We start from the raw sequence: 14806 nt of genomic DNA, 5'->3' as shown, positions 1-14806 counted from the left end.
TTAAATGAAAGCACTCTGAAGTGGCTGGCTACTGAGAGAGCTCCTTCAACACATTTTGTTTCCCGTTCCCAGTGAGGTTTTTATCCCTCACCCGCCAGTTCTATTCTAACACAGTATCAAGAGACAAAGTCTTCCGAGAGTAATTTACAAGCGATGGTCAAACTTACAAACTTCCAGCAAATTGCACCGAGTCATGTCCAGCCACTTTTCTGTCCACTTTTGTACATTCCATCCCCGGCCAGTGGCTCACAGGGTCTGGACTCCCATAGGCAATGTGGCTCTATCTCTTGTACTGCTTCGCTTTATAGATGAGGGAAAAAAGAAGAAAAAAGTAGCTTGTGTTTTCCTTTCTCTTTCAGGTCTGTTCCGAGCGCTTTCCTGACACCGGCTCCCGCTCCTCAGACTCACGGCGAAACACAGGCTTTCATTGTGCTGCGATAGGAGAGGGAGAGAAAGAGAGAGAGAGAGAGAGTGAGACAGAGAGGGAGAGAGGGAGCCAGCAGGCTGCAGATGGGGGAGGAGGGCGGGAGCTCCGGCTCCCTGGTGGAAGGCTGGTGCCGCTGCTCCAGTGAGTAATCGCAGCCAGGCGCCGGGGAACGGAGTGCAGAGGCCTCCCAGTGGCTGAAGAGGCAAACCCTCCAAACCGTGCCTCTCTACAGCGGACTCTGGGCTCAGCCTCAGCCTGGGTGCTGCGGTGTGGGGAAGACTGGGGAAATTCCCCCCCAGGCTCCTCGCAAATGTGTGAGCAGCTCTCAATGCTGAAGAAAATTCCCAGCCAGGGAGAGTATTTTTCCCCTTCCAGGCCCGCAGCCCGCCCCCCTGAGGATATGATTTTCGGTTTTCAATAAGCTGTAAACGACACCACTGGGCACCCCAGCAAGAGCTGGGTGAGCACGGCGGAAAAGCTCATTAACACACTGAGGAAGTTGGTGAGTGAGTGCTAGGAGATGCAGAGGAAAGTCCACCGCTGTCTCCTAAAGGGACCCACTGGTGTGGGCCAATGAGTTTGGGCAACAGGCTGGGAGGTGATGAGCAAATCAGCAGGGATAAATAGACTGATATTGCCAATACCTCCTGGAAGGAAAAAAAGAGAAATGTTTTCCTTTGAAAATTCACCAAATACAAGAAGGTGTCTTGTCCGTAGCTGTCTGGTTGGCATATATAATGTACTTCATGATTTCAAGAACATCCATAACGCAACAAGGTTTTGGTTCCTTATATTCTGATGGTGTGGTTTGTAAAATATCGAAGCAGGCTGGACAAATCTGTGTGTGCTTATCAATTATAGAGAATAAATTAAGATGGGCACAGTATTGGAAGTCGGGACCAACAAAAACACAAATGCTGTAATTTACAAGCCATTTGGAGCTGAGGTCTCAGGACACAGAGCTTCAGTCACTTAACAGACTCTAGAATCTCAGAAGTATGATCCTGCTTCGAACAGGAGTCATGGGCAGAAGCGAACAAAATTAATGTATCTCAAGACTGAATTTACCCACAGTCTCATCCCCTACAGGCTCCCCTACTGTAGCCCACTTTATTTTCACAGGTCCTGAGATGTTAAGTTGGACATGTAGTCAGGCACAATCAAACAGGACAGGTTATATCTTATCTGAAATGCTTGGATTCCAAAGTGTTTCAGATTTCAGGCTTTTTGATTTGGGGATATTGACTTAGACATGTTGAATGTGTCTCTAATTCCAGAAGTTCCTCAAATCCATCATGTTAACTCTGTTTAAATAATTCCACTCTACAGCATCCCAGATCAGTTTTGAGTCAACTACATTCAGTCTGTAAAACCTCTGGCTTTTCTTGGGGACATAATACTTCTTTCTTCCTGTCTTCTTCAAGGCCAACTTCCTCTCTGTTCATGTGGAGAAGAGAGACACTATATTTGTTAGAGAAGAAAAACAGAAATGGAGACTCCTGTCACCAGGAGACATCCTATCACAAAAAGTGAAGGGTTTTTGAACCTTGGATATTTCATTTTTAAAGAGTGTTCAGTAGACAACAGCTTCTCCTAACTTCTACTTCTAAAATGGCATATTTAGCAGTTATAGCCAATAAAAGAAAACTATGTAGCATTTAAACTAAAAACACCACTCATTCAATAACCTGTGATAATATAGGTTTTAACAGTGTGCTGCCTTTGGCCAAATAAGCTACTCCTAGTAATATAAATTATAAATCAAAATGATAAATTTGCCAAATAGAGATAAAATTTAATTGACATAAAATTGTCTATGATTTTAGGGTATTATGTGTTGTTCCAATACATGTATACACTGTATAATAAACACTGGCATCTGGATTTTTTTCTCTTTTATGATATCTGAGTACTGTTGCACTCAGTCTGAGAACAACTGTACAGAATCAAGTTCTATCCTTCCACTTTTATCTGGGTTCCAGGGACTGAGCTCAGATAATAAACTTGCATTGCAAGTGCCTTTAGCTGCTGAGCCATCTCTCCAGCCACCACTCATTTGTAAATTTGACAGGAGCATAAATTAAAAGCTTGGGAAGCAAGACTTCAGCATACAGGTTTCCATACTACATTCCAGTATTAAGACAGTCCTCTGGACTCTAGTCTAGAGTGTCTTTTGTTTGTATTAACAAAAAAAATTTTAGGTATGTTTTACCTATATGTGTGTATGTGTACCACATGTGTGCAGTGCTGCACTGACTTAGTCCAGAAGAGGGCATTGGATCCCCCTGGAACTGGAATTACAGATGGTTGTGAGGCACCACTTGGGTGCTGGGAACTGGACCAAGGTCCTGTGCAAGAGCAGCCAATGCTATGCACTGCTGAGCCATCTCTCCAGTCCCCTTTTATACATATTCACCTGTACACATCCCAGCCATGTAATTTCTGGTTGCCATTTATCACTGACATCCTTCTATTATGCACATAATTTTTTCTTATTTAAAAAAATCACATCTAAAGTCCACACTTCACATATATTATCTCAATACATGAACATTCCTGGAGAAACATATTATTGGCTTTATCCAGTTCCTCACTTAGAAGATAAAGACTTATCAAGATGATTTGTTCCACATCAATAATTTGGGAGGTTAGACCAGGACTCTCCAGACCCAGATTCTCTTAACCACAGCACTTGCTGCCTTAATGTAGAAGTTGAGTGACATTACAAGCTGGACTAGCTTAAGGGATGCACTACCCTTCATGCCCACTCTGGAGTCCAAGCAGGTCCTATACTACCCAAATAATAAGTGTTGGGTACAAATACCTGAATATGAGAGCAGACAAGTCTGGAAATTCAGTTATTTACACCCAACTGCTTATGGAAGAATTGTTTCTTCCAGCCACTCCTTCTTTCTGCGTTCTGGTTTGTTTCTTCATCCCCTCCAGCCTTTGCTGCATTTGGGAAAGTGCTTCAAATCAGAAACATGACTAACCTAGGAACTAGGTCACCTACTGCCATAAGTCACCAGGATTATTAGTCCTTTTACCTTACAGCTAATTGAGTGCTATAAAATAATAAAAACTTTAAACTGTCTGGTTACAACCGCCTGCCTTTACAGGAGATTCAAACTTGTCCCATGAAGAAGTGATGCCTGCAGGTCAACACTGTCTTCCTTTTCCTCTTCCTTCCTTTACACAAGTCACCCATGCTCTTGACCCCTTCTGATAGTCCTCAGTTCTCCTCGGATTCTGCTTTGCTGCCCTTCAGACACTGCACTTCCATCTTTACTTGTCGAACACGGCTTCATTTTTGTTCTCTGGAAGTGAGTTAAGTAGTAGTTCTCCATGCGCCAGAGAAAGCCGAACAGCTGTAGGCATGTGATGGAAATGTCTGCGTCACCCCTCAAAACTGTCATTCACTCTTCAACATTAGCCTCAGCTTCCTTGCACTTCCTGGTTTTTTCTTTTTCTTTTTCTTTTTTTTTTTTACTAACTAGCTTAAAAGACCAATAAGGATACTTATAGAAATATACTGCAGAAAATACAAACTCATCTCTAGGTAATTCTTGGTAAAATATAGATTTATGTAATATATATGTGGAGGCACATGTCATGAATCACACAATATATGAAGCTAGCAAAGATCAACCAACTTTCCAGTAAGAAAAAGGCAAATAAAATGCCACACAAGAACAGGTCTCATCTTTAAGAATTAAAGAAACAGAATACACAGCTTACTCTGAAAGCACTTTATTGTATTATGGAAAATTAGGATGTGCAAAGTAATGTAGGCACAAAAATAAGCTTTTGAAGTGTGTTTTGGCTGAACTTGTCTCTGAGATCTTCAGACTGGTACACATATGTATATATTTACATAGAGAATGTTATGGTTTAAAAAAAATCACAAAATACATCTCAATCCTTAATATATTCCAAATAAAACTATAGAAACAACAAAGAGCATCATAGAATGAAAACATGTATCAAGAAGTTCTTCCTGAATGTGAGGATTGAAAGACTCTGAGGATGAGACATCTGCTCATAAGGGAAACTTTAGCAGAAGGAAACACTCCTCCTCCTCCTGCAGTAGAGAAGCAATGGTCTCATTCCAAGGTTAGGATAATGAATGCATGGTAGTCTGAGGCTTCTTCATGGCTCAATGATTGAGGAGACATCAATTAGACATTTATTACTGAAGATTATTTAATATTGCCAAGGGATGCAACAATACATACATATAGGCACGAGTCTCACTGTATATGAATACACACATGCATATATAATGTGAGTATGAAGGTGCTTTGTGTGGTTGCACACATGTGTGGGCACATGTACATATACATCTACATGCATGCTGAGCTCAGAGGATAGCCTTGGATGACATTTTCAAGCACCACTCATTGTATTTTTTGAGACAAGGTCTCTCACTGGCATGAGAGTAGGTTGGCTGCCTCACTAACGAGCCTCAGGGATCTGCCTCGTCTTTGCTTCCCGAGTGCAAAGATTACAACTACATGCCATCGCCTCTGGCTTTTACTTTAAATATGGTTCTGAGGACTGAAATCAGGTCCTCATGCTTGTAAGGTGCTCTACTGACTGAGCCATCTCCAGGCCAGTCCAAATATATTTTAATACAGCCTATTTCTACTAAACTGATGTGACATGATAGCATATTCCACTGCAGGTCATGTATGAGAAAAGTGTCAATACATGACTAAAATACACTGATGGATTTTTGTACCACAAAGCTGAGGTTCTCCATGTACATCTATGAGGCTTTATTAGACTTTACTGTGGCATTTCATGAAAATCAGATGAGCATATAAACAAGATATTTTGCCACAAAGATACACATAGAATATACAACAAATGTCACATGATACAGAGAAATAAAGCTCATGATCTTCACATCAATAGAAACTTATAAAATCTTCTCTGAAGGAAACATGCTATAATTCAAACTTCTCATCTTGAAAATAATCTGCAGAATTGAGATCGTCTTCCAGTTCATCGTATTTCTGCATATACAACAGACATTAGTCATTTTACTCACAACAACAAATAAGACAGACCTTTCTAGCTACTAAAACACACATCTAATGGAAAGTGGGGACAAAAATCACTTAATTATGAATTGAAGCTCTATTTCAAATAAGCATTTCTAACTCAGAAAGCATTGGGAAAAATTAAAATAATAATGTGATTAATTTCATATCTCATATAAGTTATAATTGTAAATCATAGCATGAATATAGTAATTCAGTAGCTAATCCAACACATACTTATAGAATAGATGTGTATGTAAGCAAACAGTTTCCTACTAATGACCATTGAGGGGCAGAGCTTTAAAAGACACTTTCTCTATCTCTAACACAAGACACCAAGACAACCAGCATCATTGCTGTGAGGGCTCAGAAGAGAAACCATCACCATCGGTAGTTTAGGTGACTAGGAAAGTGTGACATTTAAGTTGTTCTGGACAAAAATATTTGATAGGCAAAAGTTTAGTGGCAAAGTGTTCTTCCCCTAGCCCCGGACATTAACAGTTCATCCAGCCATACCATGACAAGGGAGCATGGGAATGGACAATAATCTGATGCCATCTTAGAGAAAGAGATTGAGGTCAGAGAATAAAAACTATGAAATACTAGGCTATGGGTTGAGCAGATTCGATAGGTAATGTGATGCTGCCAAAGATTTGGGAGCAGAGGACTGACCTCATTTGAAGCACATGTTTGGAAAGCTGGTTAGCTATTCCATAACTGTCTGACAATGAATCTGTGGTGACAAATTAAGCAATGAGGACTCAAATCTGTGGGGCAACAATGGAAATGGAGGGTAAATAAGAGAGTGGAACATGTTAAGCAATGGGTTAAGGGTGCCCTGGAAATTGCAAGGTGAAAGAGTACAGAATGATGGTAGGCAGTGCTATCTCAGGCAGATGGGGAACAGAGAAGATACATGAGTTCACATTTAGACACAGAGTCCAAGTATTTATATCAGTTGAGGATATTGAATTATTTAATGGCTTTCTAACTTGGTTTATGAACTCTGAGAGAAGACCTCAATGGCCTAAATTCTATGATGACAAGGATTCATGGGAAGCAATGTGACTATTGCATTTTCATCCTAGGCAAGGCCATGAAGCCCATTTTCATAATCTCAAGATCTCTAATTGCTGCACATCCTCAGGAAAAATGGAAGAAAAGAACAACACAGACAATGATCTGCTAGCATAGGCCACTTAGAGTCCTCGTGGTACATGGAAGTATGATTCTTTAGGATCTGAAACCTGTACCTTAAAAGACTGGCTGTTAAAGGCTTATTGTTTTATCTTTACATTGTTTTACTCAATTATTTATAAAATTTGTTTTGGAAAATTAAAATATATCTTTGCATATTAAGAGCAGCAAGTAACAATCTTTGCTTGCTTATATTACAAATAATAGCTAATGGTAGTTGACCACTTTCTAATTCCAGGCCCTAAATATGCCATAATTTACATGACTGAAGCCCTAATTATTTCTTGGTTCATATTTTACAGAGAAGAAACAGGCTTGGAGAGATCAAGTAACTTGCTTTCACATTCTACTGCTAGTCAGTGGAAGGGCAAATATTTAAATGCATGCTTTTAACCTTTATAGGATGCTGTTTTGAGTTTTAAATGGCAGGCGTGGGGCAACAGCTGTTCTGAGAAAAAAAATGAAAACCACAAAAGGGAAAGTGAAACAAAGGAAAGGTCATTAGGACCACTCTGCCATCTTCTCTGCCTGAAGTTGCAGCTCCTGCAGCTCATCACAGAGCCTTTGGGGAGTCTGGGCCTTACTTTAATAATGAAGAGCACTCTCATATAGTACCAGATGGACACTCTGACAGAACATTCCTGATTGTGGAGATGGGGTAGGGGAAAGTAGTCAGATTCTAAGTGAAGCCTGGCATCCTCTACCCGGAAGGAGTAAATGAGACCAATAGAAAGGAAATGATGTACAGAGGGAGCTTCAAGAGTCTGAGGATAGAATCCAACTCAACAGGAAATTTTAAGCTGTGGTCCTGCATCACTAATTTACTTAAGAATCAGTCATTTTTAAAAATGTTAGATGTTTAATGCCCTTAAGGAGTTTCATTCGATTGGCCTGGATAAGGTCAGAAATTATGTATTTTTCCACAAATTTCTATGCGACTTTGACATAGGTAGTTAAGAATAATATCTTGAGAAATAGCAACTTCAGGTGTAGAAGAAAAAGAAAAGAATAAAATGTTGAAAGGGGAGGGTGAAAAGAGAACTAAGTATAGGAAATAGCTCATTATAATTTGAAGTTCTTATTTATGTAGTACATTGCAAATTATTTTAAATACAGCTGTAAAACAGATTTGATATTTCTTTTATGTATGTGTTCAGGTGTGTGTGTGTGTGTGTGTGTGTGTGTGTGTGTGTGTGTGTGTGTGTGTATGTTTATGCCAGAGGTCAATGCAGGGTATCTTTCTTAGCTGCTCTCCATCACTCAAGACAAAGTCTCTCATTGAATATGAAGCTCACATATTTGGATGGGCAGAAAACCCCAGGAATTCACCTGTCTCTGCTTCTCCAGCACTGGGAGTTAGGGTACATGTCACTGCACCTGTTTTTTACGTGGGCACTGGGGTTTGAATCCAAATTCTCATACTTGTGTGGCAAAGCACTTTACCTACTAAGCCATCTCCCTGTCCCTCTAGCCTGTTACTCCTGCTGACATATTATCTTCTCTTCCTGGTATCCATATTTTTATCAACCAATCCCAACAATCTTATCGTCTACCGCCTAGGTATATTTTCTTCCTAATGAAAGGGATGCTGGGCACATTAGACTATTTTAGAATGACATGCATGTTTACAGATTTTGGTTTCATTATGCTTTCCCCCTCATTTGCCCTTTCCTTGTATGAAAGCTAACTTGCTAAACATTGACTATTAGACTGAAAGCAGATAATTCTAGCACAATAAGTGGGGGAAAGAACAAGAAAGAAGTTTAGTTGGCAGGTCTTTAGTCCACGGCCAAACAGACTAAGAGATCCTGAGAGAACAGAAGGAAACTGCTTAGAAGAGAAGGGACAGGTAAGGAGTAGAGTGAGAAACACAAGCAGGGAGTAGAAAACAGCACGTAAGACAAGAGAAGGATGTGACATACTGGGAGACTGGACCATCCAGGGTTACTGAGATGGGCATCCAAGTAGCACAGACTCAGGCACTATAAAGAGGAAGAATAAATGTGGAGACGTGATGACTGCAGCCTAAAAATGCATGTGTTCACAAGCACACATAGTGTTCTCACTCAATGGAATAGCAAGATTGAGAAATGTCAGAGCATTTGACAAATTCTGGAATTTTATCACAACACAAAAAGCAATGTATATATTTATGCTGGATATAAGCTTTCTGCTTTCTAGGGAATCTTTTGAAAAAGTCTTTAGATAACTATTTTTAAGTTAAAATCTTTTTAAAAGGCCCGAAATCTAAGACACAATGAAGTTTTTTGCTGCTTTTACATGGAGGAAAACTGCTCCCTGTCCTAAGCATATACATTATTCTTTTAACATCTAATGTTAAAAGTTTCTCTTAATAGAGAATGTGCTGGTTAGTTTTATGTCACCTTGACAGAAGCTGGAGTCATCTGGGAACAGGAATTCCCAACTGAGAAAATGCCCCCCATACAATCTGCCTGTGGGCGATTCTGTAGTACATTGTGTTTTGATTAAGGATTGATGTGGGAGGGCCCAGTTCACCTCTGGGCAGGTGGTCCTGCATGGTCAAAGAAAGCAGGTTAGGCAAGCCACAGGGAGTAAGCCAGTAATCAATGTTCCTCCAGGCCTCTGCATCACTTTCTGCCTTGAGTTCCTTCTCAGACTTCCCTCAGTGCTAACCTCTTTCCTCCCCAAGTTGCTTTAGGGCTCAGTGTTCATCACAGCAATAGGAAGCAGGCTAAGACAGAAATTGCTATGAGGAGTGGGGTATTGCTGTGACAGATCTGGCCATGTGTTTTTTGGGCAGACTGTGCTTTTGAACTTTATGCTTGAAAAGCTATTGAATATTCAGAGATCAGTGGCTAATCTGTAGGAGATCAGAAGAATGCTGAGAGTAATGCAGATAACAAAGGCCTGGGTTGAGAAGATTCAAAAGGAAGTTTAAAAGTCCCTTAAAGGCACTATCAGGGCCATTAGATACTCTGAATTAAGAATCTGTGGTTCTGGTCAGCTGGGGCTGAAGAATCAGTTGTGATTCTCAAGGGCTCAGATCCTCTGAAGTAAAAGCTTTGCTTTCTGGGAAAACTGATATTGGTTACCTGGGCTGAAGAATTGTGATTGAGACCAGCATCACTGAGGTGCAATCTTCTAGGGAGTATTTACTCAGAGTCAACACACAGAAGATTGGTCCAGAGAGACCAAGGGTGTACCTTTTGCTGGTAGCCAAACTTGATAATGTGTAAGAGTCACACAGGTGGTGTTGGTTTGGAAGACATGAAGGGGTCATGGAACACAGCTGAGGCCTTGCACTGTGAAAGGCCAGGAGAAGCCACTGGTGAAGTAGAAACCTCAGGATCGAAGGAGAGATGAAGAGCAGTTGAGGCTTGACACCATGTAACAGAGTAAAGAATCCCTAAGAGAGCCCAGGAGAGGCTATTGGCAAAGGTACAGCCCTGTAACTGCAGAGTTCCCAGCATACTGAAGATGACAATACCATGGGATGACCAGCAAAGAGAGCATCAAGTGTAGAGTAGAGCTGGCCTGAGCCTAGGAGACAAGCTGTGTGTGCTGTGGATGGCTGTTCAAGCGCTCTGGAACTCAGAAGATTGTGAATGAGTCCCGGAAGTCTGACACTCAGCTTCACACTGATGGACTTTGGCTTTGCTTTGGCTCTGAATATGCCCTGATTCTTCTCTTGGAGAAAGGAAATATTTAACTCATCTTTTGATTTTGATTACAGGAGCCTATTGTTAAGAGACTGAAATTTAAAAGGAACCTTTGATATTTTAGAGAAACTGAACTTTTAGTGTTTGAATTTTTAAAGACTGTGGCATTCTTAAAAGTTAGAATATTTTATATTATGATACTAATATTAACATGTCATCTTGGAGCAAAAAAGAAAGAAAAGTTTATGTTTTAATAGTTATATATTTGTGTGTCAAGTTGACAAGGGATTGATTCTGTTGGTTAGTTTTATGTCAACTTGACAGAAACTAGAGTCATTTGGGGAAAGGGACTCTCGATTGAGAAAATGCTTCCATGAGTTTGGCCTATAGGCAAGTCTGTAGAACATTTTCTTGGTTAATGATTGATGTGGGTGGACACAGATCACTGAGGGTGGTGGTAGCCCTGGGCAGGACTTCCTGTATGGTAGAAAGCAGGCTGAAAAACATACAGAGTGAGCCAGTAAGCAGTGTTCCTTCATAACCTCTTCTTTAGTTCCTTCCTCTAGGTTCCTGCTCTGATCTCCCTCAGTAATGAAGTGTAATCTGAGAATTGTAAGCTGAAACAAACCATTCCTCCCCGTTTTGGTCATGGTGATTTATCACAGCAATGGAAACCTAAGACAGAGAATATAATTTGACTTCCTTTCCTTAAGAATGTTTTTGTTTCATATTCCATCAATGGTCCTAAACTTCGTTATACTTCCTCTAAAACACATGGAAATCCTTGGTGTTTTCCCTGCAAGAAGTTGAAAGTTCTCCACATATAAATATGTATAATTATTACTTATAATAACCACACAACTTACACAAGACTGCAGTTACAGCTGAGTAACTTCCTAGCATCTACAAAGCATTGGGTTCAATCTCAGGTACCACAAAAGTGGGGAAAGTGGGTATATTTATAAGTGAGGTATACCAATAGACTTTCTAATTACACCACTGAGTTGGTAGCTCTTACAGGTATCATAAAAAGCACTTAAGAAGTTCAATGTCTCAGAAAATGGAGACAGGGTTACTAGCTAGGGCTTTCCCTAAAGTCAATGGAAAACACAGAGTGGGAGTAGAGGACCTTCTAGAGAGAGTGAAAGGAGAGAGAGAAAGATTAATGGATGGTGGAATTAGGTAGGAGAGTAACTATCCAGAGGGAAAGTAATTCCAATGTCTTTCCCTGTAGCGACCTTTCTACTGCACATGACAGGCCCTGAGGTGGTCCTGTGTTGCTGCTCCCTGTCTCTTTGCTCATAAAGCTTATTTGCCTCACTTTTGCCCTTTTACAGATTTCCCTATTATATAACCCAGGCAAAAGATATCAAGTCAGGATCTTTTCTGTTTCTTTTATTTTTCAAGATGGAATGTGTCATTGATCAAAATTTCCTGAATAATTTCTAATTGTTCACATATATACAGGACTAACTCTGTTTTAGAAAACTGCTGTCATGAGCATTCTTTCCACAGCATACTTCTAAAGATTCTGTGAGCAAAGTAGAGTTTCTGAAATGCCAGATCTTATGGATCCACTGGACTCTTTAGAATTCCACTCTATCTCAGATACCAAATTCAGTGACTATGAAGGAAGAGGGGAATCACAGCGGGTTCCACAGCCTGAAGCCTCAGCATGCCCTCCTATCTTCAGTTACAATGCCAACTACTCAGCCCTAGGTCCTCAAGAAGAGGATGTGGCTGTATTAGAATTGGTGATGCAGACCCTTTCCTCAGGCTGGCACCAGATGCTTCTTCACTCTTAGATCACAGGGATTGTTTTAAAGAAGGAAAGCAGACTAGCAAAGGTCAGTCCTATACTTTGACCCACCCTAAACACCAAAAACCTACCCTGGAATATAATAGCTAATACTGATTCCCAGTTTGACAGGATCTAGAATTACCCAGGAGACATATCTCTGGGGATGCCTTTGAGGGATTATCTAGATTAGGTGAATTAAGGTAGAAAAATCTACCTTAAAAGTATGTGACACTATTCTCTAGGCTTGGGTCCTGGACTGCATAAAGAGAAAGGTAGCTGAGCAGAAGAATTAATCTCTTTGCTTCTTGACTTTGAAACAAGACAGGCTCTACAAGGTCCTGCCACAGGACTTCCTCACCATGATGAAGCATAGCACACACCTGTAAGCAAAAAAGAACCCCCTTTCTATTAAGACACGTCTGTCATTGTATTTTATCACAGCAATAAAAAAGTCACTTAATGTTAGTAAGGTTGCATACATAAAAGAGAAAGAAGAGGGATCTTTTGTTAAGGTACAGCATTATTGTTCAATAAAATCTCCATGAGGTAAGTAAATTCTTAGAGCATCAGGATGTCTATTCACAATAGAACAATGATGAATGTGGAAGGAAGAGGTGGCAGAAGAGGAAACATAAGAACAGGGAGAGAAGAGATTTTCTTAAGTATCACTGTCTACTAATGTCATCTTTTTGCTGGCATCCTCAAGCCTCCAGATTCTGCAGAATGAGGAGGTCTATGGTCTTACCTTTCTAATCCAGCCGCTCTCTTTTGACTGACTAAAGACTCTTCCTACTGTTTCTTTGACTTGTTCATCTTCACCTTCTTCTGTTCTTGCAATGGAGCAACATTCTTGGTACAGTTTGAATTTAAAATGTTTCAGTTTATGATAAATTCTGGTGCGATTAGCACAAATTCTGCCAACAATAAACACCTACATTGAGAAATAAATGTCATTATCTCAAATATGAAGTGTATATATATCACTTCTAATTTTCAGATTTCCCTTAATGGTAGAATCTAAAACATGTGTTTTTAATTTTATTTAAGTATGTATACAAATGATTTCTTTATCTTATCTATACAACCAGTCAACAGAACCTGTACACCTACTATGCTCCCAGTATTGGGCAGGAGCTAGAGGCTAAGCAAGGATGCAGCACCTGTATTAGGGAGCTTAGTACCTTAGGAGAAGGATGATTATAAAACACTACAGCAAATGCTATGCTCAGGATGCTACCAAGATGTCAGTCCATGTCTCTCTCTCTCTGTGTGTGTGTGTGTGTGTGTGTGTGTGTGTGTGTGTGTGTGTGTGTGTGTATGTATATATGAAGGCCAGAGGGCAATCTCAGGTGTCATTCCTCAGGCTCCACTAATCCTTTTTCTTTTGAGGCAGCATTTGTCATTGGCCTTGGGTCTTCCAAATAGGCAAGGCATTCCAGAGCTTAAAATATCTATCTATCTATCTATCTATCTATCTATCTATCTATCTATCTATCTATCTATCTATCTATCTATCTATCTATTTAGAAGATGCTAAGGATTGAACTCAGGTCCTCATGTTGCCATCTTCTATTGACTGAACCACATCCCCAGCCTCTGTCTGTGATTCCGAAAACAATTATTTGAATTTGAGAAGAAAGAAAGAAATTACTCTTAAGGCAGAAAAATGGATACACACAAAAGCAGGAAAAAGCATGCTGAGTATGGCATGTACACACTTTCTGTGTTTAAAATGCCCAGATTATGATAAATTGTACACATAAGCAACAACTAAAAGTGAAGCACTCTTACACCAATGTTAAGTATTATTAGTTGTTTCCTAAACAATCCCAAATGTAAAGTAAAATTGTTCTTTGTGTGCAGGCATATCTTTGGCTTTACTTCATGTGTCATGTGTAAGTAAGACATATTAACATTTTATTGTCTGCCTTGATTATATATGGACTTCTAGGACTCTGTGATGCATGTTTGTAAAATCAGTCAACCAGACCATTTCTGTTTCATGCTTTGATAGTTATGGTTCGTTACACAGCTAAAACAGGAAGCCAACATCATTATACTGATAAATTAAATATATCTTAATTCATACTATTTTCACTCTTTGTAGAAAATTCATCAAAATGGGCTCCAAATATCATAACATGATCATATCATAACATCATAACATGATCATATCATATAAGAGCGAGAAGGCACAAATGTCCTAACTTAAGTATTTGTCTCTATGCTCAAGTGCACAAGTTTAGTACAAACTATATACTTTTTAATCGTCATCTATGCCACTTTTTTTTCTGAATCCACATGCACAGAAATACAAAGACGATGATGCTGTGAAGATAACAGGTCAGCAGTATGTTGCCAAAAAGGAGTTAAAGTTATATAATGATGACTGGACAGCAGCTGGGTTTGATGCATGGTTAAATGAAGCATTTTGGACATTTCATCATGTCCTATGACTTTTGTTTTTTTGAGACAGGGTTTCTCTGTGAAGCTCTGGCTGTCCTGGAACTCACTGTGTAGTCCTTGCTGGCCAGCCTCAAACTCACACTCAGAGGTTCACCCGCCCCTGCCTCCAGAGTGCTGAGATCAAAGGTGTGCACCACCATGCGTGGCCTGTGACTTCTGGAGAGTCATGAACAAGCATTTATTCATCCCAGATATGGTACTCAAAAATACACCAAAGGAACCATTCCAC

General features: G+C 40.0%; 1 protein-coding gene across 4 annotated transcripts in view; it reads right to left on the bottom strand.

Annotated features, from left to right (window-relative positions):
• Positions 1 to 246: 246 nt before the first annotated feature.
• Positions 247 to 14806, bottom strand: part of Ccdc82 (coiled-coil domain containing 82) — a 41721-nt gene continuing 27161 nt past the window's right edge. For 2 of the 4 annotated variants that reach the window (XM_052752202.1, XM_052752210.1), the window contains 2 exons: positions 12857 to 13042; positions 247 to 432 (listed from right to left, as the gene is read on the bottom strand). In XM_052752202.1, the coding sequence (XP_052608162.1) occupies positions 247 to 432; positions 12857 to 13042 (372 nt within the window). Of the gene's footprint in view, positions 433 to 4161; positions 5446 to 12856; positions 13043 to 14806 lie in introns of those variants that run through there. The other 2 variants (XM_052752219.1, XM_052752228.1) reach the window with 2 other exon arrangements.

This window comes from Peromyscus californicus, unplaced genomic scaffold (genome assembly GCF_007827085.1).
Source record: "Peromyscus californicus insignis strain IS unplaced genomic scaffold, ASM782708v3 Scaffold_11__1_contigs__length_118956290, whole genome shotgun sequence".
Lineage (NCBI taxonomy): Eukaryota > Metazoa > Chordata > Mammalia > Rodentia > Cricetidae > Peromyscus > Peromyscus californicus.
This window is presented reverse-complemented; position numbering and strand designations above follow the sequence as displayed.